General features: G+C 49.5%; 1 protein-coding gene across 1 annotated transcript; it reads left to right on the top strand.

Moving 5' to 3' along the window:
- The first annotated feature begins 72 nt into the window (after positions 1–72).
- Positions 73–27,346, top strand: yif1a (Yip1 interacting factor homolog A (S. cerevisiae)). Its single transcript, XM_055666206.1, has 8 exons — positions 73–196; positions 9,144–9,367; positions 10,261–10,365; positions 11,511–11,595; positions 13,501–13,558; positions 14,507–14,662; positions 22,506–22,599; positions 25,551–27,346. The coding sequence occupies exons 1-8, from the start codon at positions 169–171 to the stop codon at positions 25,698–25,700; spliced, it is 900 nt and encodes a 299-aa protein (XP_055522181.1). The 5' UTR covers positions 73–168; the 3' UTR covers positions 25,701–27,346.
- Positions 27,347–27,794: the final 448 nt, after the last annotated feature.

The raw sequence follows: 27,794 nt of genomic DNA, 5'->3' as shown, positions 1-27,794 counted from the left end.
CTGATTGGCATCAGTCCGGGCCAATGGACGGGCGGTATCGCGGCCTGGGGGGGCGGGACGTGGGCGGGGTTTCGGGTTTGGTTGAGAGGTCGCGGACGCCCCTCCTCCCTCCCCCCCCGGCGGTGGGCGGGAAGAGAGAGCGGAGTGAAGGCGACGGAGGAGGAGGACATGGCTCAACACGGCGGATACCGGCAGCGTGAGTTACCCCATGGACGGAGATGGTGCAGAGAGCCACAGGGGGAGGGGTGAGGAGGGGAGGGAGAAAAGGGAGGAGTGAGGGACGAGGGGTGGATGGAGGCGAGGGACATGATGAGGGAAGTAGGCATATAACTGGAGGGGAGGAAGATTCGTGACGGGAAAGGGATGAGAAGAGGGTGAGGGACAAGAGGGGAGGGAGGTAGGGCATGAGGGAGGAGGGGTGAGGGGAGGAGGTGGTGGGGGGGTGTTGTACGGTTGAGGGGGTAGGGTATGTGGGAGGAGGGGTGCAGGAAGGGGTAGGACTAGGACTAGTGAGGGCAGGGAAGGAGGAGGTAGGGGTGGGGGAGGAGGGTGAGGGTATGGGTTAGGGGAGGAGGTTGTAGGGTTTAGGTGGTAGGGGAGGAGGTGGCAGATGATGAGGGGGAAGGGGGGTAGTGTTTGTGGGAGGAGGGGTGCAGGAAGGGGTAGGATTAGTGAGGAATTTGAGGGGGCAGGGGAGGAGGAGGGTAGGGGTGGGGGTAATGAGGGGAGGAGGTGGCAGGGATGAGAGGAGGAGGTTGTAGGGAGTGTGGGAGGAGGGGTGAGGGTAGGAGGACGTTGTAGGGTTGAGGTGGCAGGGGATGAGGGAGGAAGTGGAAGGGGTGGGGGAGGACGTGTGAGGGGAGGGGGGGGTTAGTTAGTGCATTTCGTTGTCTCTGTACTGTACACTGAGGAATGACAATTAAAATTGAATCTGAATCTGATTAGAGGTGATGAACGAGGAAAAGTGGAGGGATGGGTGGGTAGGGTGAGGGTTAGAGGTGCGGAAGAGTGGGGGGGGGGGTTGGGGGGTAGAAAGGGGGTGAGGGTGGGGAGGCAGGGCAGGGGGTAGGGGGGGTTAGAGGTGCTGAAGAGTGGGACCAGGGAGGAGGGGTAGAAAGGGAGGGGGGTAAGAGGGTGGGGGGTAAGAGGCAGGGGGTTTGGTTGAGAGGGTGCGGACATCCCGCGGGAAGAGCGGAGTCAAGTGAAGGCGCGTATAGTGTGTGGTGGTAGTGGAGGAGGACGTGGCTCAACACGGCGGCTACTGGCGGCATGAATCTCGGCGCCTGTGGATACACTCCGGGAGGGGAGAAGGGGGGGGGGGGGGAGAGAAAGGTGGGGGCAGACAGTATAAGAGGTTGGGGTGAGTGACAAGGTGAGGGGAGGGTGGCAAGGTCTGGGGAGAGAAGTGGGGGGGGAAGGGGCGAGGGAGGGGGTGAAAGGAAGGGAGGGACATAGAAACATAGAAATTAGGTGCAGGAGTAGGCCATTCGACCCTTCGAGCCTGCACCGCCATTCAATATGATCATGGCTGATCATCCAACTCAGTATCCCGTACCTGCTTTCTCTCCATACCCCCTAATCTCCTTAGCCACAAGGGCCACATCTAACTCCCTCTTAAATATAGCCAATGAACTGGCCTCAACTACCCTCTGTGGCAGAGAGTACCAGAGATTCACCACTCTCTGTGTGAAAAAAGTTCTTCTCATCTCGGTTTTAAAGGATTTCCCCCTTATCCTTAAGCTGTGACCCCTTGTCCTGGACTTCCCTAACATCGGGAACAATCTTCCTGCATCTAGCCTGTCCAACCCCTTAAGAATTTTGTAAATTTCTATACGATCCCCTCTCAATCTCCTAGGGGTTGGGGAGGGGTTGAAAGATGAGGGACGTGAAGGGGTAGATGAGGGTGAGAGGGAAGGGTGCGGTGAGGGGGAGGGTTGGAATGGCCAGGGTGGGGGGTGAAGGAAGGGATGGAATGTCCGGGCGGGGGTTGCGGGGCGAGGGAAGGGTTGGCATGGGGGGGGTGAGGGGAGGAGTGTCGGGGATGTGGGACAGGAGGGATGGCAGGGGGTGAACGGGGTGAGGGACCAGGGGGCAGGGGAGAGGGTCAAGACAGGAGGGACAGTAAGGGATGAGGGGAGGGGTACACAAAAATGCAGGAGAAACTCAGCGGGTGCAGCAGCATCTATGGAGCGAAGGAAATAGGTAACGTTTAGGGCCGAAACCCTTCTTCAGGGGTTATGGACAGGAGGCAGGGAGGGATGGCAGGGGGTGAAGGTGGGATAAAGGGTGAGGGGAGAGGGGTGAAAGAGATGAGGAAGGTGGGTAATTGATAAGAAAGAGGGTAGTGGGGAGGGAAGGGCACGAGGGGAGAGACAAGGGGCAAGGAGAATGGTCAGTAGAGAAGGGGAGGGGTGTATGAGGGTAGAGAAGGGGAAGGGTGGCAGAGGGAGGAGTGTAGCGAATGTGAGTTGTGTACGTGGAAGGGGAGGTGCAGGAGGGAGGAGGGTGTGGGTTGTAGGGTAGGTAGAAGAGGAGAGGAAGGGGGAATAGTGTGTTTTGGGGTCGGTTGGCCAGTTGTCTGATGTGACCTGTCTAATGGAGCCTGCAGAGTCCAGGGCCCCAGCAGTGGGGACATTGGTTCCAAAAAGGACATTGACATTGACGCAGCATTAGAGATGCTGCCTCGCAGCACCAGAGACCCGAGTTCGATCCTGACTGGGTGCTATCTGTACGGAGTTTGTATTTTTTCCCTATGACCAGGTGGGTTTTCTTGGGTGCTCGGGTCTCCTCGCACACCAAAGACGTACAGGTTTGTAGGTTAATTAGCTTCAGCCCCACCCCCACCCAAATCGTTGTACTAGATTCAAAGTCGTGTTGTTGGGTCTCATTGTATGTAACTCGTTTTCACCTATGCCACAGCTAACAATGCCCTGTTTCCTTTATCATCGTTACTTTTTTGCATATCTTTTGTTCATTTGTTCAGTATCTCTCTACATCACTGTCTATCTCGTTTCCCTTTCCCCTAACTCAGTCTCAAGAAGGGTCTCGACCCGAAACAACACCCATTCCTTTTCTCTAGAGATGCTGCCTGTCTGGCTGAGTTACTGCAGCTTTTTGTGTGTCTCCAGTTTAAACCAGCATCTGCAGTTCCTTCTTACACATAGTGTGTGTGGGTGATCACTGGTTGGCATGGATTTGATGGGCCTAAAGGCCTGTATCTCTAAACTCAACTAAAAAACTTAAACCAAAAAAGATTATTTATCCTTCCAATGGAAGAATCAAGAGCTTTTAATTGTCATAATGGAACGATGATTCTGTTGATTCAAAGGGTGTTTTATTGTCACATGTACCAATTAAGGTACAATGATAGGTACACAAAAAAGCTGGAGAAACTCAGCGGGTGCAGGAGCTTCTAGGAAGGAAAAAGGCAACGTTTCGGGCCGAAACCCTTCTTCAGACAATGATAGTCGATTTACCATATAGCCATCCTAGAAAAATCAACAATACACACAACTATATAAAAGTTATCCACCACAGCGGATTCCCCGCATTCCTCACTGTGATAGAAGTCTAATCTCCACTCTTTATTTTCCCCCGGTTGGGGCAGTCGAACCATCCGCAGTTGGGGTGGTCGAAGCTCCTGCGGCCTGGAGCTGCTGAAGACAGTCCCTAAGCAGGGGCTGCGAGCTCCACGATGTTAAGTCCACAGGCTCCTGCAGTTGAAGTCGATCCCTGACAAAGGGACCGCCAGCTCCACCATGTTAGGCCGCAGTGCGGACGGAGATACGATACGGAAAGAAAATTGCATCTCCGTCGAGGTACGAGATTTAAAAAAGTTCCCCCGACTCTGACCCCCACATAAATCAAAGCTAAAGAACACTAAAACATACATTTAACACATACTAAAAACAACAAAGAAGGAAGGATCGAGACAGACTGTTGGCGAGGCAACCACTGCGGCGCCACCTGGTGGTTTTAATTCCAGTCATTCTAATTATGCAAAACTGAAGTCCTTAGTGCAACCACAAACACACTTCATGGAAGATCATAGTTGCTGAGGTTAGTACCGTAGTTTTCAGGAGCTTGAAAAGTGCTGGGAAGAGGCTGTTCCTGGACTTGGCAGTCGCAAAGAACAGTCTGTCGAAAACTATGCCATTCTTATCTGCCTGCATATGATCCTTATATTTAGTTTAGTTTATTATCATGTGTGCCGAGCGAGGTACAGTGAAAAGTTTTTGTTGCGTGCTATCCAGTCAGCAAAAAGACGATACATGATTACAATCCAGCCATCCAATTAAGGGTTTGGACACGCTAGAGGCAGGAAACATGTTCCCGATGTTGGGGGAGTCCAGAACCAGGGGCCACAATTTAAGAATAAGGAGTAAGCCATTTAGAACGGAGACGAGGAAACACTTTTTCTCACAGAGAGTGGTGAGTCTGTGGAATTCTCTGCATCAGAGGGCGGTGGAGGCGGGTTCTCTGGATGCTTTCAAGAGAGAGCTAGATAGGGCTGTTAAAAATAGCGGAGCCAGGGGATATGGGGAGAAGGCAGGAACGGGGTACTGATTGGGGATGATCAGCCATGATCACATTGAATGGTGGTGCTGGCTCGAAGGACCAAATGGCCTACTCTTGCACCTATTGTCATTCTCAGTGCATAGATACATGATAAGGGAATAGCGTTTAGTGCAAGGTAAAGCCAGCAAAGTCCGATCAAGGATAGTCCGATCAAGGAAAGAGGTAGATAGTAGTCCAGCACTGCTCTCTGATTGTGGAAGGATGGTTCAGTTGCTTGATAACAGCTAGGAAGAAACTGTCCATGAATCTGGAAGCGTGCAAGTCCGTACCGACCTGTGATCCCCGGTACACTAGCACGAGTCTACACACCAGGGGAAATTTACAATCTTTATGCCGAGGCCAATTAACCTCCAAACCTGTACGTCACCTTGTCTCCTGGCTGCTATCTACTTCAGTCCTGCCGTTCAGTTTAGTTTATTGTCACGTGCACCGAGGTGTAGTGAAAAACTTTTGTGTGCTATCCAGCCAGTGGAAAGACTACATGATTACCACCGAGCCATTTTCAGTGTATGGATACATGATAAGGGAATAACGTTTAGTGCAAGGTAAAGCCAGCAAAATCCAATCGTGATAGTCTTAGGGTACAGATGTGAGATGAGTTTAGGATCATAATTAAAGTAAGAACTGTTGCTGTAAGAATAGAGATTTTAGAGTGTGGAACGATTGTGATATGAGTTTGTAGATCTGTTTCTGTGGCTAGCATGCAAATAGTCACCTGGGCTGGGCGCTATCTTGGAAATATCCCTCCATTTCCTGCCTATATCCATGTGCCAATCCAAATGACTCAAGTAACACACACATCTACCTCAACCATCACCCCCTGGCAGTGCATTCCAGGCTCTCGCCACCCTCTAGTAGTGGTCGAAACTTCACTCTGTTCAGGCTCCTAAACCTTCCGGATGTTAGGAGTGAAACCAGAGCATGTCCAGGGTGGAGTGGATCTTTGGATCCATTCGATGGGGAGGATTTTGCAGAGACTGCATTAGTGGTATCTTTCTGGTGTATGTTGTATGTCGTCTTAGTCTCAGAAGCATATAGGATGTGGAGATTATTTTTAGTTTAGAGACACAGCATGGAAACAGGCCTTTCGGCCCACTAAATGATCACACAGGTGACTGATGGTCGCATGGACTTGGTGGGCCGAAGGGCCTGTTTCCATGGTGTGACTTTAGGTTTAAAAAAAAAAAAAAATCATCTCTGCAACTTATATTACTGATACTAGTTCTATGTTATCCCACTTTCTCATCCAATTTACAGAAGGCAAATTAACCTACAAACCCACATGTCTTCAGGCTGTGAGAGGAAACCGGAGCACCCGGAGAAAACCCACACAGTCACAGGGTGGGCGTTCTAACTCTGCACACAGACGGCACCTGAGGTCAGGATTGAACCAGGGTCTCTGGTGCTGTGAGGCAGCAGCTCTTCCAGCTGTATCACTGTTAGTGTTGTGTGGTGTTCAAGAACCTGTTGTTTGCTGGGAAGAACTGGTGATCATGGTTTCAAGGCTCCTGTACCTTATTCCCAATGGTAGAAGTGAAACCAGACCATAGCCAAGGTGGAGTGGATCTTTGATATTGGCTGCTTCCTATAGATCCATTCGATGAGGTGATAAGTGATTGTAGAATTAGGCCATTCAGCCCATCAAGTCTACTCCTCCATTCAATCATGGCTGATCTATCTCTCCCTCCCAACCCCATTCTCCTGCCTTCTCCCCATAACCTTTTGACACCTGTACTAATCAAAAATCTATTTATCTCTGCCTTAAAAATATATGATTTTTGTACCAGCAGCATTGGTGGTATCTTTCTGGTGCCTGCTATAGGTAGTCTTAGAAGCATATAGGATGTGGAGATCTTGGGTGATTGATGGTCATTGTGGACTTGGTAGATCCATAAAAACAGGCCATTCAGCCCAACTTGCCCACATCGGCCAATGTCCCATCTCCAAGTCCTGCCTGCCCTTGTTTGCCCATATTCCTCTACACCTGTACCAGCCTAAATGTTTTTTAAATGTTGCGATAGTACCTGCCTCAACTACCTCCTCCAGCAGCGGGTGGTAAACTGAGAGTCAGGGGTTAGGGACACTAGAGGTATGAAAAGGTACAGATCAAATCAGAACCTCTCTTGCTCTCTGGACAAAAGGAATAGGGGACCTTTCGGGTCGAGACCCTTCTTCAGACTGGACTATTGTGGGCTCCTTGGCCATCGGTGCCGGCCCTGATTATATACCTTTTCATACCTCTAGTTTCGCTCTCCCCTGACTCTCGATCTGAAGAAGGGTTCCAACCCAAAACTTCACCTATTCCTTTTCTCCAGAGATGCTGCCTAACCCGCTGAGTTATAGAGTCGTAGAGAATCATAGAGTCTTACAGCGTGGAAACAGGCCCTTCAGCCCAACTTGCCCACACCGGCCAACATGCCCCATCTGCACTAGTCCCACCTGCCTGCGTTTGGCCCATATCCATGTACCAATGTTTCGTAAACATTGCGATAGTGCATGCCTCATCTACCTCCTCCAGCAGCTCATTCCACACACCCACCACCCATAATTTTGTGTCCATCTGTAAGACACACTGTTCGAAGCTTGTAGCTTCTTCCTCTTGAAGACCGTCTCGACCCGAAACGTCCCCTGCCCATGTCCTCCAGAGATGCTGCCCGAACTCCACCACTTTGTGTTACTCCACCACTGTGTGTAACTCCACCACTGTGTGTAACTCCACCACTGTGTGTAACTCCACCACTGTGTGTAACTCCACCACTGTGTGTAACTCCACCACTGTGTGTAACTCCACCACTGTGTGTAACTCCACCACTGTGTGTAACTCCACCACTGTGTAACTCCACCACTGTGTGTTACTCCACCACTGTGTGTTACTCCACCACTGTGTGTAACTCCACCACTGTGTGTAACTCCACCACTGTGTGTAACTCCACCACTGTGTGTAACTCCACCACTGTGTGTAACTCCACCACTGTGTGTAACTCCACCACTGTGTGTAACTCCACCACTGTGTGTAACTCCACCACTGTGTGTTACTCCACCACTGTGTGTTACTCCACCACTGTGTGTAACTCCACCACTGTGTGTTACTCCACCACTGTGTGTTACTCCACCACTGTGTGTTACTCCACCACTTTGTGTTACTCCACCAGCATCTGCAGTCCCTTGTCTCTTCTAGCTTTTCCAAAGAGCCCCCCGGTTAGTATCACTGTCCCCTGATGCTTTCTGCTCCCTTTCCGGGTGAATTAATGTGCTGTCTTCCTCCATGCTTGCAGACTGTGCTTTCCACATCACAGCACTGCTGGTGACTGCCTGGCGGCGTGCTCTGTACAGTCTGCACATGCCGCTGATATCATGAGTTAAGCTGGCCAGACAGCACCCTGGAGGGAAGGTTACTTGAGAGCAGAAAAGGTTATTGAAGCTGTGAAGAGTTCTGCGTTTTTTTTCTCCTAGGGAGTGAAATATTTTTGTTTGCGTTTGAACAAAGTGCGTTCGGTTTGATCTCCATTCCGAAGGTTATGTGGCCGACTAACGTAATTCAGTGTAAATACATCTTACAACCCAACAGTATGAATATTGATTTCTCTAACTTCACGTAACCCTTACATCCCCAGTCTTGTTGAGTCTCGGTGTCTGTAACTCATGTTCACCTAGTCCACCGCTAACAATGGTCTGTTTCCATTATCACCCTTACTTTTTTTGCGTATCTTCCATTCATTTGTTCTATATCTCTCTTCATCACCGTCCATATCTTTCGTTTCCCTTTCCTCTGACTCTCAGTCTAAAGAATGGTCTCGACCCAAAACGTCACCTATTACGTTTTTCCCGAGATGCTGTCTGACCTGCTGAGTTACTCCAGCTTTTTGTGTCTTTCAGTATAAATATATACACATGTAAACATGATAGAGAGGTAGATAGATAGAGAAACATAGATAGATAGACACAGACAGACAATCAATCAATAACAGTTCAAAGTCAAAAATTATAATCCTCTCTATGTAGTTTGGAACCTATTTGGAGGTTCTAGTGTTTAATAGCCTGATCAGTTTAGAGATACAGCGCAGAAACAGGCCCTTCGGCCCACCGAGTCTGCACCAGCCAGCGATCCCCGCATACCTACACTATCCTTCACACACTAAGGACAATTTACATTTATACCAACCCCATTAACCTACAAACCTGTTAGTATCTGGAATGTGGGAGGAAACTGAAGATCACAGAGAAAACCCATGCAGGTCACGTGGAGAACGTACAAACTCCGTACTGACAAGTACCCGTAGTTGGGATCGAACCCAGGTGTCTGGTGCTGTGAGGCAGTAGCTGTTCTGCTGTGCCACAGTGCCGCCTTAATAGTGTACCTTGAAGTTACATTTTTCAATCTCCTATACATTTGTTCCCAATGGCAGGAGTGCAATGAGAGAGTGGCCTGCATGGTGTGGGTCTCTGATGATGCTAGCTGCCTTTGTTGATCCAGCAACTCTTAGATGGTGGGGAAGTCAGTACCCGGGATGGAGCGGGCATTGCCCACCACTCCTCACACAGGCCACGTGTGCTTTGCTTCCCAGCTCCCAAGCAGAGGATGCGAGGCGTGAACCCCAACATGATGGACCCCAACCAGCTGTTCGACGACACCAGCGCCTCCCAGCACCCCCAGCCCAGCGGCTACGCGGTCCAAGGGATCGACATTGGGCTCCCTATGAACAACTTCCTCAGCGAGCCTGTGGCCAACGTCGCCATGGCCTACGGCACCACCATCGCTAGCCAAGGGAAGGACATGGTTCATAAAGAGGTAGGTGCCTCTGCATCGGGGAATGTTTCAAGATTCTATTTGGTAATGGAAAATGATCACAAAAATAATTCAATGGGTTTTACAAAGGAGGGCGGCATGGTGGTGCAGCGGTAGAGTTGCTGCCTCACAGCGCCAGAGACCCGGGTTCGACCCTGACTACCGGTACTTGTCTGTATGGAGTTTGTCTGTTCTCCCCGGGACGTGCGTGGGTTTTCTCCGAGATCTTCGGTTCCCTCCCACACTCTAAAGGCATACAGGTTTGTTGGTTAATTGGCTTGGTGTAAAAATGTAAATTGTCCATTGTGTGTGTCAGATATAATGTGTGGGGGGGTTGCTGGTCGGTGCAGACTCAGTGGACCATAGGACCTGTTTCCGCGCTGTATAGCTAAACTTAACTACAAATTACAATGCTTACATATCTGTTGTGCTGCTGCAAGTAAGAATTTTGATTCGGTCTGAAGATGGGTCTCGACCCAAAACGTCACCCATTCCTTCTCGCCTGTGTTACTGATTTACTCCAGCATTTTGTGTCAATCTTCGATTTAAACCAGCAGCTGCAATTCCTGCCTACACACTAAAAGCCCTGTCCCACGGTACGAGTTCATTCCAAGAGCTCTCCCGAGTTTGCCCTGATTTGAACTCGGAGATTTACGGTAATGGGTACTCGGGGCTCTCGTGGACATTTTTCAGCATGTTGTTCACAGTACTGTCTAGGTTCAGTTGTAACTTTGAGTTTACAAGCTGTTCCTTGCCACTGCTCAGCAGACCCGTGCTCAAGCAGTGAACGGCTTTTTAAATAAACCCGTCAATTCTCTGCCAGACGCTAATCCCATCAAATCTCCAATTGTGTGCTCAGTGTGGATTAATGCGCTGTTCTTTCTCTCCTCCAACAGTTGAACAGGTTCGTGTCCATCAACAAGCTGAAGTATTTCTTCACCGTCGACACCAGATACGTCGCCAAGAAGCTGCGACTGCTAATCTTCCCTTACACCCATCAGGTACGGTGCCGCGTGTCATTGCAAGTGACTGCAGGTGCTGGTTGATACTAAAGGGCTGGAGAAACTCAGCGGGTCAGGCAGCATCCCTGGGGAACGTGGACCGGTGACTTTATGATCGAGCCCCTTCTTCAGACTGATTGCAGAGGGACGCAGGAGAATTGGCAGCATAAAGCATGGCCGGTACTAGGTAAACGTAAGCGAAGGGGTTCTGTGAAAGGCGCATTGTTGGACAAAGGCCAGGGATGAAAAAGGGTGGGGGGGTTTTCAGTCTGAAGAAGGGTCTCAACCCGAAACGTCACCCATTCCTTCATTCTAGAGATGCTGCTCGTCCCGCTGAATTACCCCAGCTTTTTGTGTCTATCTTCGGTTTAAACCAGCATCTGCAGTTATACTTCCTGCCCAGAGATGAAAAGACTGAAAAGCATAAGAGTTGTGGATTGTGAAGCTCAAACGTAGAAACGTTGCAAATTGTGTGGCCTTTTGTAAGAAAAATGTGAGTGGAGGGGGAGAAAGGTCGGTCTCTCCCTCTCCCTCTCCCTCTCCCCCTCCCCCCCCCCCTCCCCCTCTCCCTCTCCCGCTCTCTCAAACATTTGCATCACCTGCTAAGTGTGGAACAACCTCCAAAACCTTTCATGGGCGGGCTCACACATCAGGGTCGGTGGTATTGCGAGCAGGTAGAGTTCCCCTCCCCCTCCCTCTGCCATCCCCCTCCCCCTCAACCCATTCCCCTCCCCCCCCTGACACCCCCTCCCCCCATGTCCCCCTCCCCCCTGGCCCCTGCAGCCCAATGAATTCCACAGATTCACTGTCCCCCTCCCCTCCTCATCTCCTTTCTAAAGGTTTGTCTTTTTATTCTGAGGCAGTGCCCTCTGATCCTTGATTCTCCCACTAGTGGAAACATCCTCTCCACGCCCACTCTATCCAGGCCTTTCACTATTTGTTTATTTTTGTATAGAGTTTAGTAGAGGTATTACTATACATAAGCAGTTAGGCAGCGTTGGCCTCTCCTTCAGCGGGAATGCTCCTAATATTCCCCAGTATTGAGGAGGGAGTGGATCCCCTGTCCCCAGCAGCTCTCAGTTGTACTGTTAACATGCCTTTGAAGCTTGAGTCTGGTTTTCAAACGCATTCTGTCTTGCCTTTAGAACTGGGAGCTTGGGTACCATGCAGACACGCGCTTGACCCCACGAGAGGACTTCCACGCTAACGCTCCAGACCTCTATATTCCAAGTGAGTGTACAGCTCGTCGTTACTCAGTAATTGTTAATTGTGTGTCCCTGCACCTCACACTGTGAAGTATTACTGCAAATGCTGCACTCTAGTTTAAAGCAACATGCAAACAGGCCCTTCCGCCCAACGATTCTGCACCGACCTGCGTGGATTTTCTCCATGAACTGCGGTTTTCTCCCACGCTCCAAAGACATACAAGTTTGTAGGTTAATTAGCTTGGTATAAACGTAACAAATGTCCCTAGTGTGTGTGTGTGTGTGTGTGTGTGTAGGGTAGTCTTAGTGTGCGGGGATTGCGGTTCGGTGCGGACTCAGTGGGCCGAAGGGCCTGTTTCCGCTCTATCTTTAAACTAAACCGTTACACAGGTACATGTTTAGGACAGGTTTGGAGGGATATGGGCCAAATGCAGGCAGGAGGGACTATTGTAGCTGGGGCATGTTGGGCCTGTTTCCATACTGTGTGACTGACCCACTGACTGTTGATTATCCTTTCACACTGGTCCTATGTTATCCCAACTTTATCTTGCACTAAATGTGTTCTTCATTGAGTATTATGTTTATAGGCTGTTATGCTGCTGCAAGCAAAGATACTAGAGGAGCTCCTTGGTTCTTGGTTTCTTGGTCCTCCAAAATATTCCAAATGGAATTTAAACTGGAGGTGGTGAAGGGAGGACTTAAGCCAGAAAGGGTTATTGGGAAGAAAGAGCTACTTTAAATTTAGTTGCATCTGGTTGGGTAACTATAGTTGGGTGGAGATTATTCCATGCTTTAATTGTGCGAGGGAAGAATGAATTGCTGTCTTTGTAGCTGGGATCACAAATTGGACCGAATGCCCCCGTCTGCTCCTAATTGGTTTGGGTTTGGTGTAGGTCTTGCAATCTATGTCGAGTTGACCATTTAACATTTTGTAAAAACAGGTCAAACTGTGAGCTTCACGTGTGTCTGTCTTGGAGAGAGTTCCTTCCACCCCAGAGAATTCAGAAGTTTGGTGACACTCGCTTCTCTCTCATAGGTGTTAGTAACAAATCGAGCTGCCTGTCTTTGGACACGTTCGATGGAAGGAATGTTTTTATTTGTGTATGGGTCCCATGCTGCAACTGCGTTATCCAAATGAGGTCTAACGAGGGTGAAGTATAGCTTCTCCTTGACAGAAGTTGAACAATGATGAAAGTTGGGCCTCAGAAAGTTTAGGCCACCTATAGCTTTCACCGTTGCATGATGAGCCTGACCATTCCAACGCAGATCATTCTGCAATTTGATGCCAAGATACTTGGTTTGTTTGGATTCTTCAAGTATCCTCTAGTATCTTTGGTTGCAAGTAAGACTTTCATTGCTCCGTTTTCAGTACACATGACGATTATCCAACGCTGAAAGCCCTGGATAGAGTGGAGGTGGAGAGGGTGTTTCCACTAGTTGGAGAGTCTAGGACTAGAGGTCATAGTCTCAGAATTAAAGGACGTTCCTTTAGGAAGGAGATGAGGAGGAATATCTTTAGTCAGAGGATGTGGAATTCTTTGCCACAGAAGGTTGTGGAGGCCAAGTCAATGGATGTTTTTTTAAGGCGGATATAGATAGGTTCTTGATTAATACGGGTGTCAGGGGTTATGGGGAGAAGGCAGGAGAATGGGGTTAGGAGGGAGAGATAGATCAGCCATGATTGAATGGCGGAGTAGACTTGATGGGCCGAATGGCTTAATTCTCCTTACAATAAAGATTCAGATTCCTTACAATACAGAGACAACGAAATGCATTAGGATACTTTATACTTTATTTTACTCCTATCACATGACCTTATGATTAAACACTAGACTCCTGGGATGTGGTGAGCTGAATGATTGAGTAAATGGAGGTGCATGTGTGTGTTTATCTGGCAGAAAGTGATTGTGTCCTTGGCTTTATGTTGCAGCCATGGCGTTCATCACCTACATTCTGCTAGCTGGCGTGGCCCTGGGCATCCAGAAGAGGTCAGTATCCCTGTGCGTGCGTGCATGCGGCGGGCTACCAGCGGCAATGAGCTCACTACCAGGAGACACGGGGTAACTGCAGACGCCGGAGCCCTGAGCAAAGCATGGAGGAACTCAGTGGGTCAGGCAGCATTTGTATGATGGTGTTCGTGTTCTTCTGTGATTTTGCACGCCCCTATAGGATCACCCCCTCATCCTCCTACGCTCCTAGGAATAGTCGTAGCCTGCGCAACCTCTTCCTGTAGTTCAGGCCCTCGTGTCCTGGCAACATCCTCATTAAATGGGAGTGAATGGACAGGGTTTGGTTTGTTGGGATTCTGTCCAATGGGAGTGAATGAGGACTGGATCAATTGGGATCCTGCCCAATGGGATTGAATGGGGAGAGCTTGGTCCAATGTCATATCCAATGGGGAGAGCTTGATCCAATGTCATATCCAATGGGGAGAGCTTGATCCAATGTCATATCCAATGGGGAGAGCTTGATCCATTGGGATCCTGTCCAATGGGATTGAATCCGATGGGATTCCATCTAATGGGATTGGATAGGGAAGGTTTAGTCCATTAGAATTCTGTCCAATGTTTAGTTTAGTTTAGAGATATAGCGTGGAAACAGGCCCTTCGGCCCACCGAGCCCTTGCCAACTCATACCAAACCAATTAACCTACATACCTGTATGTCCTTGGAGTGTGGGAAGAAACTGAAGATCTCGGAGAAAACCCAAGGCAGGTCACGGGGAGAACGTACAAACTCCGTACAGACAGCACCCGTAGTCGGGATCGAATCGAGTCTCCGGCGCTGTAAGGCAGCAAGTCTACTGCTGCATCACACCAATGGGAGTGAATGGAGGGGGCTTAGTCCATCAGGAATCTGTTTGTTAGGAGTGAAGGTGTTGAATGTTGTGTGTGTTTATCTGCCTCTATTGCTAGGGTTTGACTATTTGTCTTTCAGGTTCTCTCCAGAGGTGTTGGGCATGTGTGCCAGCACTGCTCTGGTGTGGATCATCATTGAAGTCCTGGCCCTTGTCCTCGCACTCTACCTGATATCAGTACACACGGACCTCACCACGTTTGACCTTATCGCCTACAGTGGGTACAAGTACGTAGGGTAAGTAGCAGGGGTGTTGTGATGGGGAGCATGTTGGTGTGATGTGGCCATGTGAGGGCAGAGTGCAGGGATGAGGACTATAACCACACAGATACACAAGCTATACCACACCATGCCAAATAATAGGAATAGGTAGATAGGCAGAGAAGATTATTGGCTGCAACCTTCCCTCCATTGATGAACTGCACACTGCAAGGGCCAGGAAGCGAGCGGGCAAGATCATCTGACCGTTCTCACCCTGACCACAAACTCTTTGAATCACTTCCCTCTGGAAGGCGACTCCAGACTGTCAAAGCTGCCACAGCCAGACATAAAAACAGTTTTTATCCACGAGTAGTTGCTCTACTCAACAGCCAAAAATCTGTGGCCTCCTCTTGATCTGGTATTTTGTTGGTTCACATGCTTGATCAATGGTGTTTTATCATTAATGTTTTATTATTATTAATGTTTAGTGTTTTCTGAGTCATTCGTAACTGTCACTGTGTGTCATGTTGTTACTTGTGGGCGGAGCACCAAGGCAAATTCCTTGTATGTGAATACTTGGCCAATAAACGTACTTACTCATACACTCAGTGCTGGAGAAACCCGGAGACTCCTAGCCCTGTCCCACTGTACGAGTTCATTCCAAGAGCTCTCCCGAGTTTAAAAAAAAATCAAACTCGTGGTAAGCACGGAGAATGATCGTAGCGGGTACGTCGGAGCTCGGGGACGTCTCTTAGCGGCTCGTAACGCTAACGGCAGGTACTTGGGAAGATTCGCTAACGGCAGGTAAGCTCGGGAAGACTTGTGAAGATTTTTCAACATGTTGAAAAATGTCCACGAGAGCCCCGAGTACCGACGAGTGGCCATTACCGTAAACCTCTGAGTTCGAATCAGGGCAAACTCGGGAGAGCTCTTGGAATGAACCGTGGGACAAGCAGCATCTCAGGAGGAAAGAAAGGATGGGTGACATTTTGGATCGGGACCCATCTCACCCAATAGGTACAAAAAGCTGGAGTAACTCGGGGGCAGGCAGCATCTCTGGAGAGAAGGAATGGATGACGTTTCGGGTCGAGACCCTTCTTCAGACTGAAAGTCACATGGTCTTCAGTCTGAAGAAGGGTCTCGACCCGAAATGTCACCCATACCTTATCCCAGGAAAAACAACCTGTTACTCCAGCTTTGTGTGTCTACCTTCAGTTTTAACCAGCATCTGCAGTTCCTTCCCACACATTGTCCAATAGCTACATTGGTTGAACAAGGAACTGCAGGTGTTGGTTTAGGAAAAAAGACACAAAGTGCTGGTGCACAAAGTGCTCAGCCGGTTGGCAGCAACTTGGATAGGTGACGTTCTTCTGCAGCAGAGACCTGATCCAAAACATCACTGTAGGTTGGTTTAGATATCCAACGTGGACACAAACCCTTCAGCTCACCAAGTCCATGCCGACTATTGATAATCTGCACATACCCCTCATTGATTATGTTTGAGTTTAAATTTTTGTCTCAACCTATTCGATAATGCTAAGGTCTGTCCAACCTCTCCTGGTAGGTAATATCTTCTAATCCAGGCAGCATTGTGGTAGCATCCTTGTATTTGAGTATAGGAGCAGGGAGGTCCTACTGCAGTTGTACAGGGTCTTGGTGAGACCACACCTGGAGTATTGCGTACAGTTTTGGTCTCCTAATCCAAGGAAAGACATTCTTGCCATAGAGGGAGTACAGAGAAGGTTCACCAGAATGATTCCTGGGATGTCAGGACTGTCATATGAAGAAAGACTGGATAGACTCGGTTTGTACTCTCTAGAATTTAGAAGATTGAGGGGGGATCTTATAGAAACTTACAAAATTCTTAAGGGGTTGGACAGGCTAGATGTAGGAAGATTGTTCCCGATGTTGGGGAAGTCCAGAACAAGGGGTCACAGTTTAAGGATAAGGGGGAAGTCTTTTAGGACCGAGATGAGGAAAACATTTTTCCTCACAGAGAGTGGTGAATCTCTGGAATTCTCTGCCACAGAAGGTAGTTGAGGCCACAGTTCATTGGCTATATTTAAGGGAGTTAGATGTGGCCCTTGTGGCTAAAGGGATCAGGGGGTATGGAGAGAAGGCAGGTACAGGATACTGAGTTGGATGATCAACCATGATCATATTGAATGGCGGTGCAGGCTCGAAGGGCCGAATGGCCTACTCCTGCACCTATTTTCTATGTTTCTTCGTTAGCACCTCTTCCTCAGCCAGCAATGGGCTCATAGAGTCATACAGCGTGAAAACAGGCCCTTCGGCCCAACTTGCCAGCACCGACGAACATGTCCCAGCTACACCAGTCCCACCTGCCTGTGTTTGGTTCATATCCCTCTAACCTGTCCTATCCATGTATCTGTCTAATTGTTTCTTAAACATTACGATAGTCCCTGCCCCAAACTACCTCCTCTGGCAGCTTGTTCCATACACCCACCATGCTTTGTGTGATAAGGTTACAGCTCAGTTTCCTATTAAATCTTTCCCCATTCACCTTAAACCTCTGTCCTCGATTCCCCTTCCCCGACTGTGCATCTACCCGATCTATTCCTCTCATGATTTTATACACCTCTATAAGATCAGTGGCTCCACTCTTCCTTAGTTATCTGTTGCCAGCCCTGCTTTGGCCTGGCCTTTTCATACCTCCAGTTCTCTCCCCTTTACGTTACGTCTATAGAAGGATCCCAATCCAAGATGTCACCCAGTGTTTAAGAAGGAACTGCAGATGCTGGAAAATCGAAGGTACACAAGAATGCTGGAGAAACTCAGCGGGTGCAGCAGCATCTATGGAGCAAAGGAAATAGGCAACGTTTCGGGCCGAAACCCGAAAGGGTTTCGTCCCGAAACGTTGCCTATTTCCTTCAGGGTTTCGGGCCGAAACGTTGCCTATTTCCTTCGCTCCATAGATGCTGCTGCACCCGCTGAGATTCTCCAGCACTTTGTGTCTATCATTCTGGTAAACTTCCTCTACACCCTCTGCAATGCCTCCGCATGGGGTAATGTGGCGACCAGAACTGTATGTGACTTTTTATTTCAAAATAGACTTTATTCAATTGATAAATATATACAATTCCTGAACCATTCAAACAAACAAAATTCATCCGACATTTTCGGAGACTATACAAGTTTTTTCAGTACAATTTTTTTACATTTGTCAAATTTCACCAAACAGTCCCCCACCCGTGCCACTCTGTGGCCCCTGTCCAAGTAATAAATATATACAGTGTTTACAGTGCGAAAATTCCATCTGACATTTTCATTTCCAGAAATAATGTCCCCCACCCGTGCCACTCATGTGGCCCCCTGGCGTGGGATACCTTCCCTTAATTTAATTTGAGGGGCGTCTCCACCATACCGTGCCCCCTATGTCCAGCAGTGGAAGGACCCTAGACTGTGGCCCTCCCCCACCGAGCCTTGGCGTTGGCTGCACCAAGCTTCAGCGAGTCCCTTAGCACGTACTCCTGCAGTCTGCAGTGGGCCAGTCGGCAACATTCCCTGACGGACAACTCGCTCTGCTGGGTGGTGAGCAACGCTCGGGCAGACCAAAGAGCGTCTTTGACCGAGTTGATGACCCTCCAGCAGCACGCGATGTCAGTCTCTGAATGTGTCCCTGGGAACAGTCCGTAAATCACAGAGTCCTCTGTGACGGAGCTGTTCGGGATAAATCGTTCCAGGGACCCTTGCATACCTCTCCAGACTCTTTTTGCAAACCCACACTCTGCAAAGAGGTGGGCAACCGTCTCCTCTCCACTGCAACCGTCCCGGGGGCAGCGTGAGCTGGTGGTGAGGTTCCGACGGTGCAGGAAGGATCTAACTGGGAGGGCTCCCCTCACCGCCAGCCAAGCCAGGTCTTGGTGCTTGTTGGTGAGTTCTGGCGATGAGGCATTTTGCCAGACAAGCTGGGCAGTCTGCTCTGGGAACCACGCCACCGGATCCATCGAGTCCTTTCCCTGCAGTGCCTGCAGGACATTCCGTGCTGACCACTGCCCGATGGACTTGTGGTCAAAGGTGTTGGTCCGGAAGAAGCTTTCCACAGACGACAGATGGGGCGGCAATGTCCAGCTGACTGGCACATTGCGTGGCATCTGCGCCAGGCCCATCCTTCGCAACACCGGGGACAGGTAGAACCTCAGCAGGTAGTGACACTTAGTGCCCACGTGCCTTGGCTCTACACTCCGCCTGATGCAGCCACACACAAAGGTGGCCATCAGGGTGAGGGCAACGTTGGGCACGCTTTTACCCCCGTTGTCTGCCGACTTGTACATTGTGACCCGTCGCACCCGGTCCATCCTCGACCCCCAGATGAACTGGAAGACGGCCCGGGTGATCCCCGTGGCGTAGGAGGGAGGGACAGGCCACACTTGTGCCAAGTACAGCAACCCCGAGAGCACCTCACACCTGATGACCAAATTTTTTCCGGTTATGGAGAGGGAGCGTTGCCTCCACAGCTCCAGCTTCCTCCCCACCTTGGCTATCCGCTCCAGCCAATTCTTGTTACTCGCCTCAGCCCCCCCGAACCAGATCCCCAGCACCTTCAAGAAGTCAGGCTTGATGGTGAAGGGGATGGAAGATCGGTCGGGCCAGTTGCCAAAGAGCATGGCCTCGCTCTTCCTGCGGTTCACCCTGGCTCCCGTGGCCGACTCAAACTGGTCGCAGATGCTGATCAATCTGCGGACCGACCTTGGATCCGAGCAGAAGACGGCGACATCGTCCATGTACAGGGAGGTCTTTACTTGAATGCCCCCACTGCCTGGCAATGTCACTCCTCTTATGCTCGCATCCTTCCTGACTCGGCAAAAGGTTCAATCGGACAAACAAGACAAGAGAGGGCAACCCTGCCTTCAGACCTTACAGGGAAACTGCTGAGACATTGAACTGCAACTGATATTGGGTAGAGAGATTTCGAATTCCCTCCCCAAACCCCTGCCTGACTCCAGCCTTCCTGGTCCAAGCTGACAGGCAGGAAACTGTGCACTGATGGTTCTCCAGCAGCGCCAGGCTGTCTGAGATTTTTGGACAGCACAGGTTTGCACCCTACTGATATGGCGATGGCCTTAGAGCTTGTTTGATCCAATTTATGGGATTCCTTCCTCTCCCCCTTCTGCTTGTAGATTAGGGTAATGCTGCCTTTCCTCAAGTCTGACCCATTTTCCAGCAGAGCACGTCCCGAGTACATGTAAGCCATCGTGTGCAATATCCTGTCGAACTCTCCCGCCTGTCCTCCCTGTGATAGGACAAATGCGGGCAGCACTAGTCCAGGGCCAGACCTCCAAAAGGTCACAATCCCTTGAGGGAATAAATTCTTCCTCGTCTCCTTTGGGAAAGGGAGACCTCTTCTGGTGGAACTGTGCATCCCAGTTTTAGATAGCTTGAATATTGCAGCAAACCGTGTTATATTTCCATGCTTCCCTGTGACATGCTTGGAAGCCATTTGTCCCGTCGAATCGTACAACACAGAACAGCGCAGCACAGGAACGGGCCCTTCTTCCCACAATGTTTGCGTCTAGCATGACGCCAAGTTAAACCAATCTCGTCTGCCTGGATAGAGTTGCTGCCTCCCAGCGCCAGAGACCCAGGTTCCAACCTGACTAACGGGTCCTGTTTGTACGTTCTCGCTGTGTGACCGCGTGGGTTTTCTCCGGGTGCTCCAGTCTCCTCCCACACTCCAAACTCATACAGGCTTGTCCGTTAATTGTCTTCAGTAAAGACTGTAAACTGTCCCCAGTGTGTAGTGTATGGGGTGATCACTGGTCGGCGCGGAATCGGTGGACCGAAAGGCCTGTTGCCGCACTGTACCTCTAAAGCCTGTACATGTTCCATATCCCCCTATTCCACGTGCCTGTCTAAAAGCCTCTTAAACTGCACTATGGTATCTGCCTTTCGTTGTCTCTGTACTGTACACTGACAATGACAATTAAAATTCAATTAAATTGAATCTGAATTTGCCTCCACCACCACCCCTGGCAGCGCGTTCCAGGCACCCACCACCCTCTGTGTAAAACCAAACTTCATGGTTAAACCTTCACCCTCTCACGTTGTAGCTATGCCCTCTAGTGTTGGGTATTTCCTAAGCATTCCCATTCCCTCACTCATTTTCTCTGTTATCTACTCTTTCCATGTTTCGATCAACACTCTGCCTATCAAAAATCCCTCCACATCCTGTATCCAGCCATTGCCCTGTCCCACCTCTTCCAGCTGCCTTCTACCCCTTTAGGTTACCCCTATAGGGAGAGGTTTCACAGGCTGAATATTCATTGGAGTGCAGGAGGATGAGGGATCATCTTACAGAGATCATACATAAGATCATGAGAGGAATAGATTGGATGGATGCACAGAGTCTCTTGCCCACAGTAGGGAAATCGAGAACCAGAGGACATAAGTTTGTGATGAGGAGGGAAAGATTTAATAGGCACCCAAGAGGTAACTTTTGCACACAGAGGGTGGTGGGTGTGGAGGAGGTAGTTGAGGCAGGGACTATCGCACCCTTTAAGAAACATTTAGACAGGTACATGGATAGGACAGGTTTAGAGGGATATGGGCCAATCGCTGGCAGGTGGGACAAGTGTAGATGGTCGGAATGGGCAAGTTGGGCCGAAGGGCCTGTTTCCACGCGATAATTCTTCTACTTTATTGTCACGTGCACAGTGAAATGCTTTGTTTTGCATACAAGCGGGTAGTGCGGCACGATGGCACTGCGGTAGAGTTGGTGTCTTACAGTGCTTGCAGCGCCAGGAACCCGGGTTTGATCCCAACTATGTGTTCTGTCTGTACAGAGTTTGTACGTTCTCCACGTGACCGCGTAGGTTTTCTCCGAGATCTTCAGTTTCCTCGGACTCTCCAATGACATATAGGTTTGTAGGTTAATTGGCTTGGTATAGATGTAAATGATCCCAAGTGTGTGTAGGGTAGTGGTAATGTTCAAGTTCAAGTGAGTTTATTGTCATGTGTTCCTGTATAGGACAATGAAATTCTTGCTTTGCTTCAGCACACAGAACATAGTAGGCATTTACTACAAAACAGATCAGTGTGTCCATATACCATAATATAAATATATACACACATGAATAAATAAACTGATAAAGTGCAAATAACAGATAATGGGTTATTAATGTTCAGAGTTTTGTCTGAGCCAGGTTTTATAGCCTGATGGCTGTGGGGAAGTAGCTATTCCTGAACCTGGATGTTGCAGTCTTGTGTGGGGATCACTGGTCAGTGCAGACTCGATGGGCCAAAGGGTTTGTTTCCACGCTGTATCTCTAAACTAAACTAATCATAGGCGCCAACAAAGTTCCAAAAGATGAGGAAACATTTTTTCACCCAGGGAGTTGTGAATCTGTGGAATTCTCTGCCACAGAAGGCAGTGGAGGCCAATTCACTGGATGTGTTCAGGAGAGAGTCAGATTTAGCTCTTAGGGCTAACGGAATCGAGGGATGTGGGGAGAAAGCAGGAACAAGCAGCCCCCATCGGGAGCCTGTCGCTACTGAATGATCAGCCTTCTCTTTCTGATCACATTGAAGCGGCTTGTTGTTTGGGCTGGCTCGAATAGCCTGGACATCGTGTGCCAATGTTCTTCTTGGTAACCTCCTTGCTTGCACCTACTGTTCTAGCATTTCAAAAGTTCAGCCGAAACAGATTTCCTAGCAGGTTTGCCTGTTTAACCGCTGCATGTGGCAGCTCCCCCCCATCGCCTTTTATCCCTCCGAAAAGCTCCCCTCCCATTTTTTCCAGATGGTCTGCGCACCCTCGCGTTTGGCGCCAAACGAGCCTGTCGCTACTGTTTTCCATAGACATTCGTTTCCTGTGACTGGAGTCTATGACTGGTGTGTAACAGCCTTCTCTTTCTTGCAGGATTATATTCACCATTCTAAGCGGCTTGTTGTTTGGGCGAGATGGCTATTACCTGGCACTAGCCTGGACATCGTGTGCCATTATGTTCTTCTTAGTAAGTAACCGCCTTGCTTTCTCCAACTGTGTCTCGTGTGTGAAGCATCTCGTCGGGGCAAGAGAGGTAGTGCCGCAGTTAAATTTACGGCGACCCGGTAAGGCATTATCAAATTAGAAATCCCGGCGCCGCCCGCGGCCGATTTCCACGAGGTGGTCGCAGACCAGGGGCAAAACAAAGTTCCCCCTTCACCTCGGTAAAATCCCTCCAAACTAAGGCACATTTATTCCGGGGAGGAGGTTTAACTTTTCAAGCCGCCCGCGTGCTAATCGGTCTCCATGAAATTTTAGGACGACAATGCTGGTCCCAAGGCTTTCTCCCATTACTTCCAAAGTTTCATTTAGGCTTTCCTATCTTTGGAATAATGCGCTGAAATTTCTGCCTGGCACCGAATGGCATGTTGGTCAGGGTGGACTCGGTGGGCCGAAGGGCCTGTTTCCACACTGTAACTCGAAAATAAATGACTTTCCCAAACAAAAAGCTTGGGAATAAAACCGCAAACTACAGAACCTGGGTGGAAGGGAACATTTTCAACAATCATTGAGAAGTAACCTGCACAAGTGCTGATTGTTTCATTAGTCACGGGCAGAATTGGGCCATTCGGCCCATCGGGTCTTTACCACCATTCGTCAATCATGGCTGGTCTATCTTTCCCTCTCAACCCCATGCTCCGCCCCATAAGATTATTCCCGATGTTGGGGAAGTCCAGAACTAGGGGTCACAGTTTAAGGATAAGAGGAAGGTCTTTTAGGACCGAGATGAGAAAATCATTTTTTTTTCCACACACAGAGTGGTGAATCTGTGGAATTCTCTGCCACAGAAGGTAGTTGAGGCCACAGTTCATTGGCTATATTTAAGAGGGAGCTAGATGTGGCCCTTGTGGCTAAAGGGATCAGGGGGTATGGAGAGAAGGCAGGTATGGGATACTGAGTTGGATGATCAACCATGATCATATTGAATGGCGGTGCAGGCTCGAAGAGCCGAATGGCCTCTACTCCTGCACCTATTGCCTATGTAACTCTTGAAGCCCGTACTAATCCAGAAGGTCAATGGAAGGCAAATTCAATGCTAGCATTTATATCAGGAGGACTGGAATACAACAACAGATGTAATGCTGTGGCTCTAAGGTGCTGGTCAGGCTGCATTTGGAGTATTGTGAGCTCTGGAGAGGGGCCAGAGGAGGTTTACAAGAACGATCCCAGGACTCAGGTTAACCTATGATGAATGTTTGACTGCACTGAACCTGTACTCGCTGGAGTTTAGAAAGATGAGGAGGGGGAGGGGGGGATGGGCACTGAAACGTACCGAATAGTGAAAGGCCTGGATAGAGTGGATGTGGAAAGGATGTTTCCAGTGGTGGGAGAGTCTAGGACCAGAGGCCACAGCCTCAGAATTAAAGGGCGATCTTTTCGAAAGGAGGTGAGGAGAAACTTCTCTAGTCTGAGACAAAGATCCTATAGACCACTCCTTCTAAATGCAATGGGCTGACGGGTAGTACAGAACGGAATGTGGGCCTTTTTTTCATCCATTTCCGTAACTGGACCCGACCCCACTCGCAGTGTAATCAACGTTGCGGGGGAACAGTTTGTGTTAATAAATTAAAATTATGAAAATGAGGAGAAGATTTTTTACCAAATAACTTTTGTTTTTACGAGGATGTTTCCGTAACCGGCTTCCGTCTCTGCACTAGTATCCTGTGGGGTCCTTGGTGCGGTGACGGAAGCCGGTTACGGAAATGGGGCCGAAAATTCCCCGTGAATCTGCCCGTGACCGTACTACGTCTTTTTCGTCGAGTGGACTATCTATAGGATTATTGGTCTGAGGGTAGTTAATCTGTGGGACTCGTTGCCACAGTGGATATTTTTGAGGCTGAGATAGACAAAATCTTGATGAGAACGGTGGCAAGGGTTATGGGGAGAATTTAGAAAAATGGGATTAGGAGGCAGAGATCAGCCGTGGTTGATGACAGAGTGGACTCGATCGGACAAATAATGACTTGGATCATGTGAAGTAACCCGAACAAGTGCTGATTACAAGTTCGTTAGTCACAGGGACAGAACTGGGCCCTTGGGTCCATCGATTCTACTCCGCCAGTCTTCGATCGTGGCTGCTCTGTCTTTCCCTCTCAACCCCTTCTCCTCCCTGTAACCTTCGAAGCCCTCACTAATCCAGAAGGCCAAGGTCAATGACATCTCAACTCCTACTGTGGTTGTACAGGGGCCCTGGCATTGTGTGCAGTTTTGATCTCCTAATTTGAGGAAGGACATTCTTGCTATTGAGGGAGTGCAGCGTAGGTTCACCAGGTTAATTCTCAGTATGGTGGGACTGACACATGATGAAAGAATGGTTTGACTGGGCTCATATTCATTGGAATTCGAAGGATGAGAGGGAATCTTATTGAAACATGTAAAATTCTTAAGGGATGGACAGGCTAGATACAGGAAAAATGTTCCCCGATGTTGGGCGAGTCCAGATCCAGGGGTTACACACAGTTTAAGAATAAGGTGTAGGTCATTTAGGAATGAGATGAGGAAAACCTTTTTCACTTAGAGTTGTGAATCTGTGGAATTCTCTGCCACAGAAGGCAGTGGAGGCCAATTCATTGTTTTCAAGAGAGAGTTAGATTTAGCTCTTGGGGCTAACGGAATCAAGGGATATGGGGAAAAAAGCAGGAACGGGGGTACTGATTGGGGATGATCAGCCATGATCATATTGAATGGCAGTGCTGGCTCAAAGGGCCGAATGGCCTACTCCTGCACCTATTGTCTATGTTACTAGATGATGTCTGTTGAAGGGTCTTAGCCTTATTCCCTTTCTCCAGAAATGTGCCTGACCCGCCAGGCTTATTTTAGTTTAGAGATATACGGCGCGTAAACGGGTGCTTCGACCCACCGAGTCGGACCCGACCTGCACCTATTGTCTATGTTTCTATGTCTGGTCTCTGCCCGCAGGTCCGCTCGCTGCGTATGAAAGTGCTGTCCTCGACGGGGGCAGCCACCAGCCACAGCTCCAAGAACCGTCTGCGAATGTACGTCACGCTGGCACTCGCTGCCTTTCAGCCCATCGTTAGCTACTGGTTGACCGTCCATCTCATCTGGTGAGGGTGGCACATGCTGGTTGGTGCGAGGAGATTCCGGCACTGGACTTCTGCCTTTTCCCCCACCGGTCCACTGTCAGAGGCTGATCCTCTCCCTCCCTGCCTCCCTGCCCGCCTCTCCGGGAAGAATCCGTCGCCAGCTGTTTATAACACCACGCTGTAAAGATTGAACTATTTTTTCACGTCGCTGCCTCAAAGTGCCAGAGGCCCGGGTTCGATCCCGATCACGGGCGCTGTCTGCGCGTAGTTTGCGCGTTCTTCCCGTGACCTGCGTGGGTTTCCCCCGGGTGCTCCGGTTTCCTCCCACACTCCAAAGACGTACAGGTTTTCAGGTTAATTGGCTTTGGTTAAAATTGTAAATTGTCCCTAGTGTGTGTGTGTGTAGGATGGTGCTAGCGTACGGGGTGATCGCTGGTCAACGCGGACTCGGTGGGCCGAAGGGCCTGTTTCCGTGCTGTATCTCTAAACAAAGTTAATCAGCTGTGACTGGGTGATCGATGGTCGGCGCGGACTCAGTTGGCCGAATGACCTGTTTCTACGCTGTATCTCCAAACTAAACTAATTTGTTTTAGGCTTGAAACTCAGACCTAGTAACTTGGTCAAAAACAAACGTGGTACGTAGAAAATTCTGTGAAGCGTTCCTACTGTACGCTGATCTCACACACACACACACATAGATCACAGCGTCTTGCCCTTACATCTGCAAATTGGGGAGGAACATTCACCACGGAGGGTGAGGCAGGGGTCATCAGCGCAGAAACAGGCCCTTCAGCCCATCTCGCCCATGCTGAACGAGGTTGTCCTTTCATTCGAAGGCTGTGCCCTCTGGTCCTAGGCTCTCCCACATTCTCTCCATATCCACTCCAACCAGGCCCATCTCAGCTGGGCCTGCATTTGGCCCATTTCCCTCTAAACCTTTCCTGTCCATGTACCTGTCCAAGTATTGCGATAGTCCCAGCCTCAACTACCTCCTCTGGCATCTCGTTCCATGCACCCACCCACTCCGTTAAACTTTGCCCCCCGAACCCGAGGCGTCATTTTAAAATGTATATGAATGAAATATATAAATCGTAATGCTTTTTAGTTGTGAGAGGGGATGATTCGGCATTGGGACTTAATGCCACAATGGCAGTCCTGGAGTCCTAGGGGTGAGGAGACCCGTTAACATTAGGAGAAGGGGAAAGATTTAATAGGAATCTGAGGGGTAACCTTTTCACACAAAGTGGTGGCGGGTGTATGGACCGAGCTGTCGGAGGAGGAAGTTGAGGCGGAATAGTCGAGAAACAGTTGGACGGGTTTACATGGATAGGACAGGTTTGGAGGGATATGGGCCAAATGCGGGCAGGTTGGACTAGTGTGGATGGGGACATGTTGGCCGGTGCGGGCAAGGTGGGCCTGAAGGGCCTGTTTCCACGCTGTGTCACTCTATGACTAGCACAGGGAGTGACTGAGACCCAGGAGGGCGGTCGACTCTCCTCGTCGGGACTGCCCTGCTGAGAGGTGGCGGTGCCCGGTGGATGATGGAGACCAACCAGCGGGCTACGACCTTTCTCCAGTGTGAACTTAACGGAGGGACCCTGGGTCTGTTGTGGTGCTTTGTCGTCGATTCTTCAATCCATCCTGATTCTGTCAATAAAAAGCAAAACACTACACGTGGCTGTTCTGGGATTATTCTTCACCTCCTGTCTCCCTCACAAGTTATAGTAGTAGAACTAGGCCATTCGGCCCATCGGGCCTACTCCGCCATTCAATCGTGGCTGATCTCTGCCTCCTAATCCTCCTGCCTTAAAAATATCCGCTGACTTGTGGCCTCCACAGCCCTCTGTGGCAATGAGTCCCACAGATTCACCACCCTCTGATTAAAGAAGTTCCTCCTCGCCTCCTTTCTAAAAGAGCATCTTTTATTTCTGAGGCTGTGATCTCTGGTCCTAGACTCTCCAACCAGTAGAAACATCCTCTCCACACCCACACTACCTATGCCTTTCATTATTCTGTACGTTTCAATGAGGTTCCCACACCCCCCTCAACCATAAAAACTCTGGTGTACCTTGCGTGCAAAAACTAAGAACTTCACCCAGTTTGGTTTGTAAACTTAATT

This window comes from Leucoraja erinacea, unplaced genomic scaffold (assembly GCF_028641065.1).
Source record: "Leucoraja erinacea ecotype New England unplaced genomic scaffold, Leri_hhj_1 Leri_211S, whole genome shotgun sequence".
Lineage (NCBI taxonomy): Eukaryota > Metazoa > Chordata > Chondrichthyes > Rajiformes > Rajidae > Leucoraja > Leucoraja erinaceus.
Note: the sequence above shows the minus strand (reverse complement) of the source record. Positions and strands in the feature narration are given on the sequence as shown.

Coding starts and splice junctions, on each gene's coding strand:
- yif1a (XM_055666206.1), top strand. CDS start 169: ATGGCTCAACACGGCGGATACCGGCAGC. Junction 197..9,143: donor ACACGGCGGATACCGGCAGC/GTGAGTTACCCC, acceptor TTTGCTTCCCAG/CTCCCAAGCAGAGGATGCGA. Junction 13,559..14,506: donor GCCCTGGGCATCCAGAAGAG/GTCAGTATCCCT, acceptor TTTGTCTTTCAG/GTTCTCTCCAGAGGTGTTGG.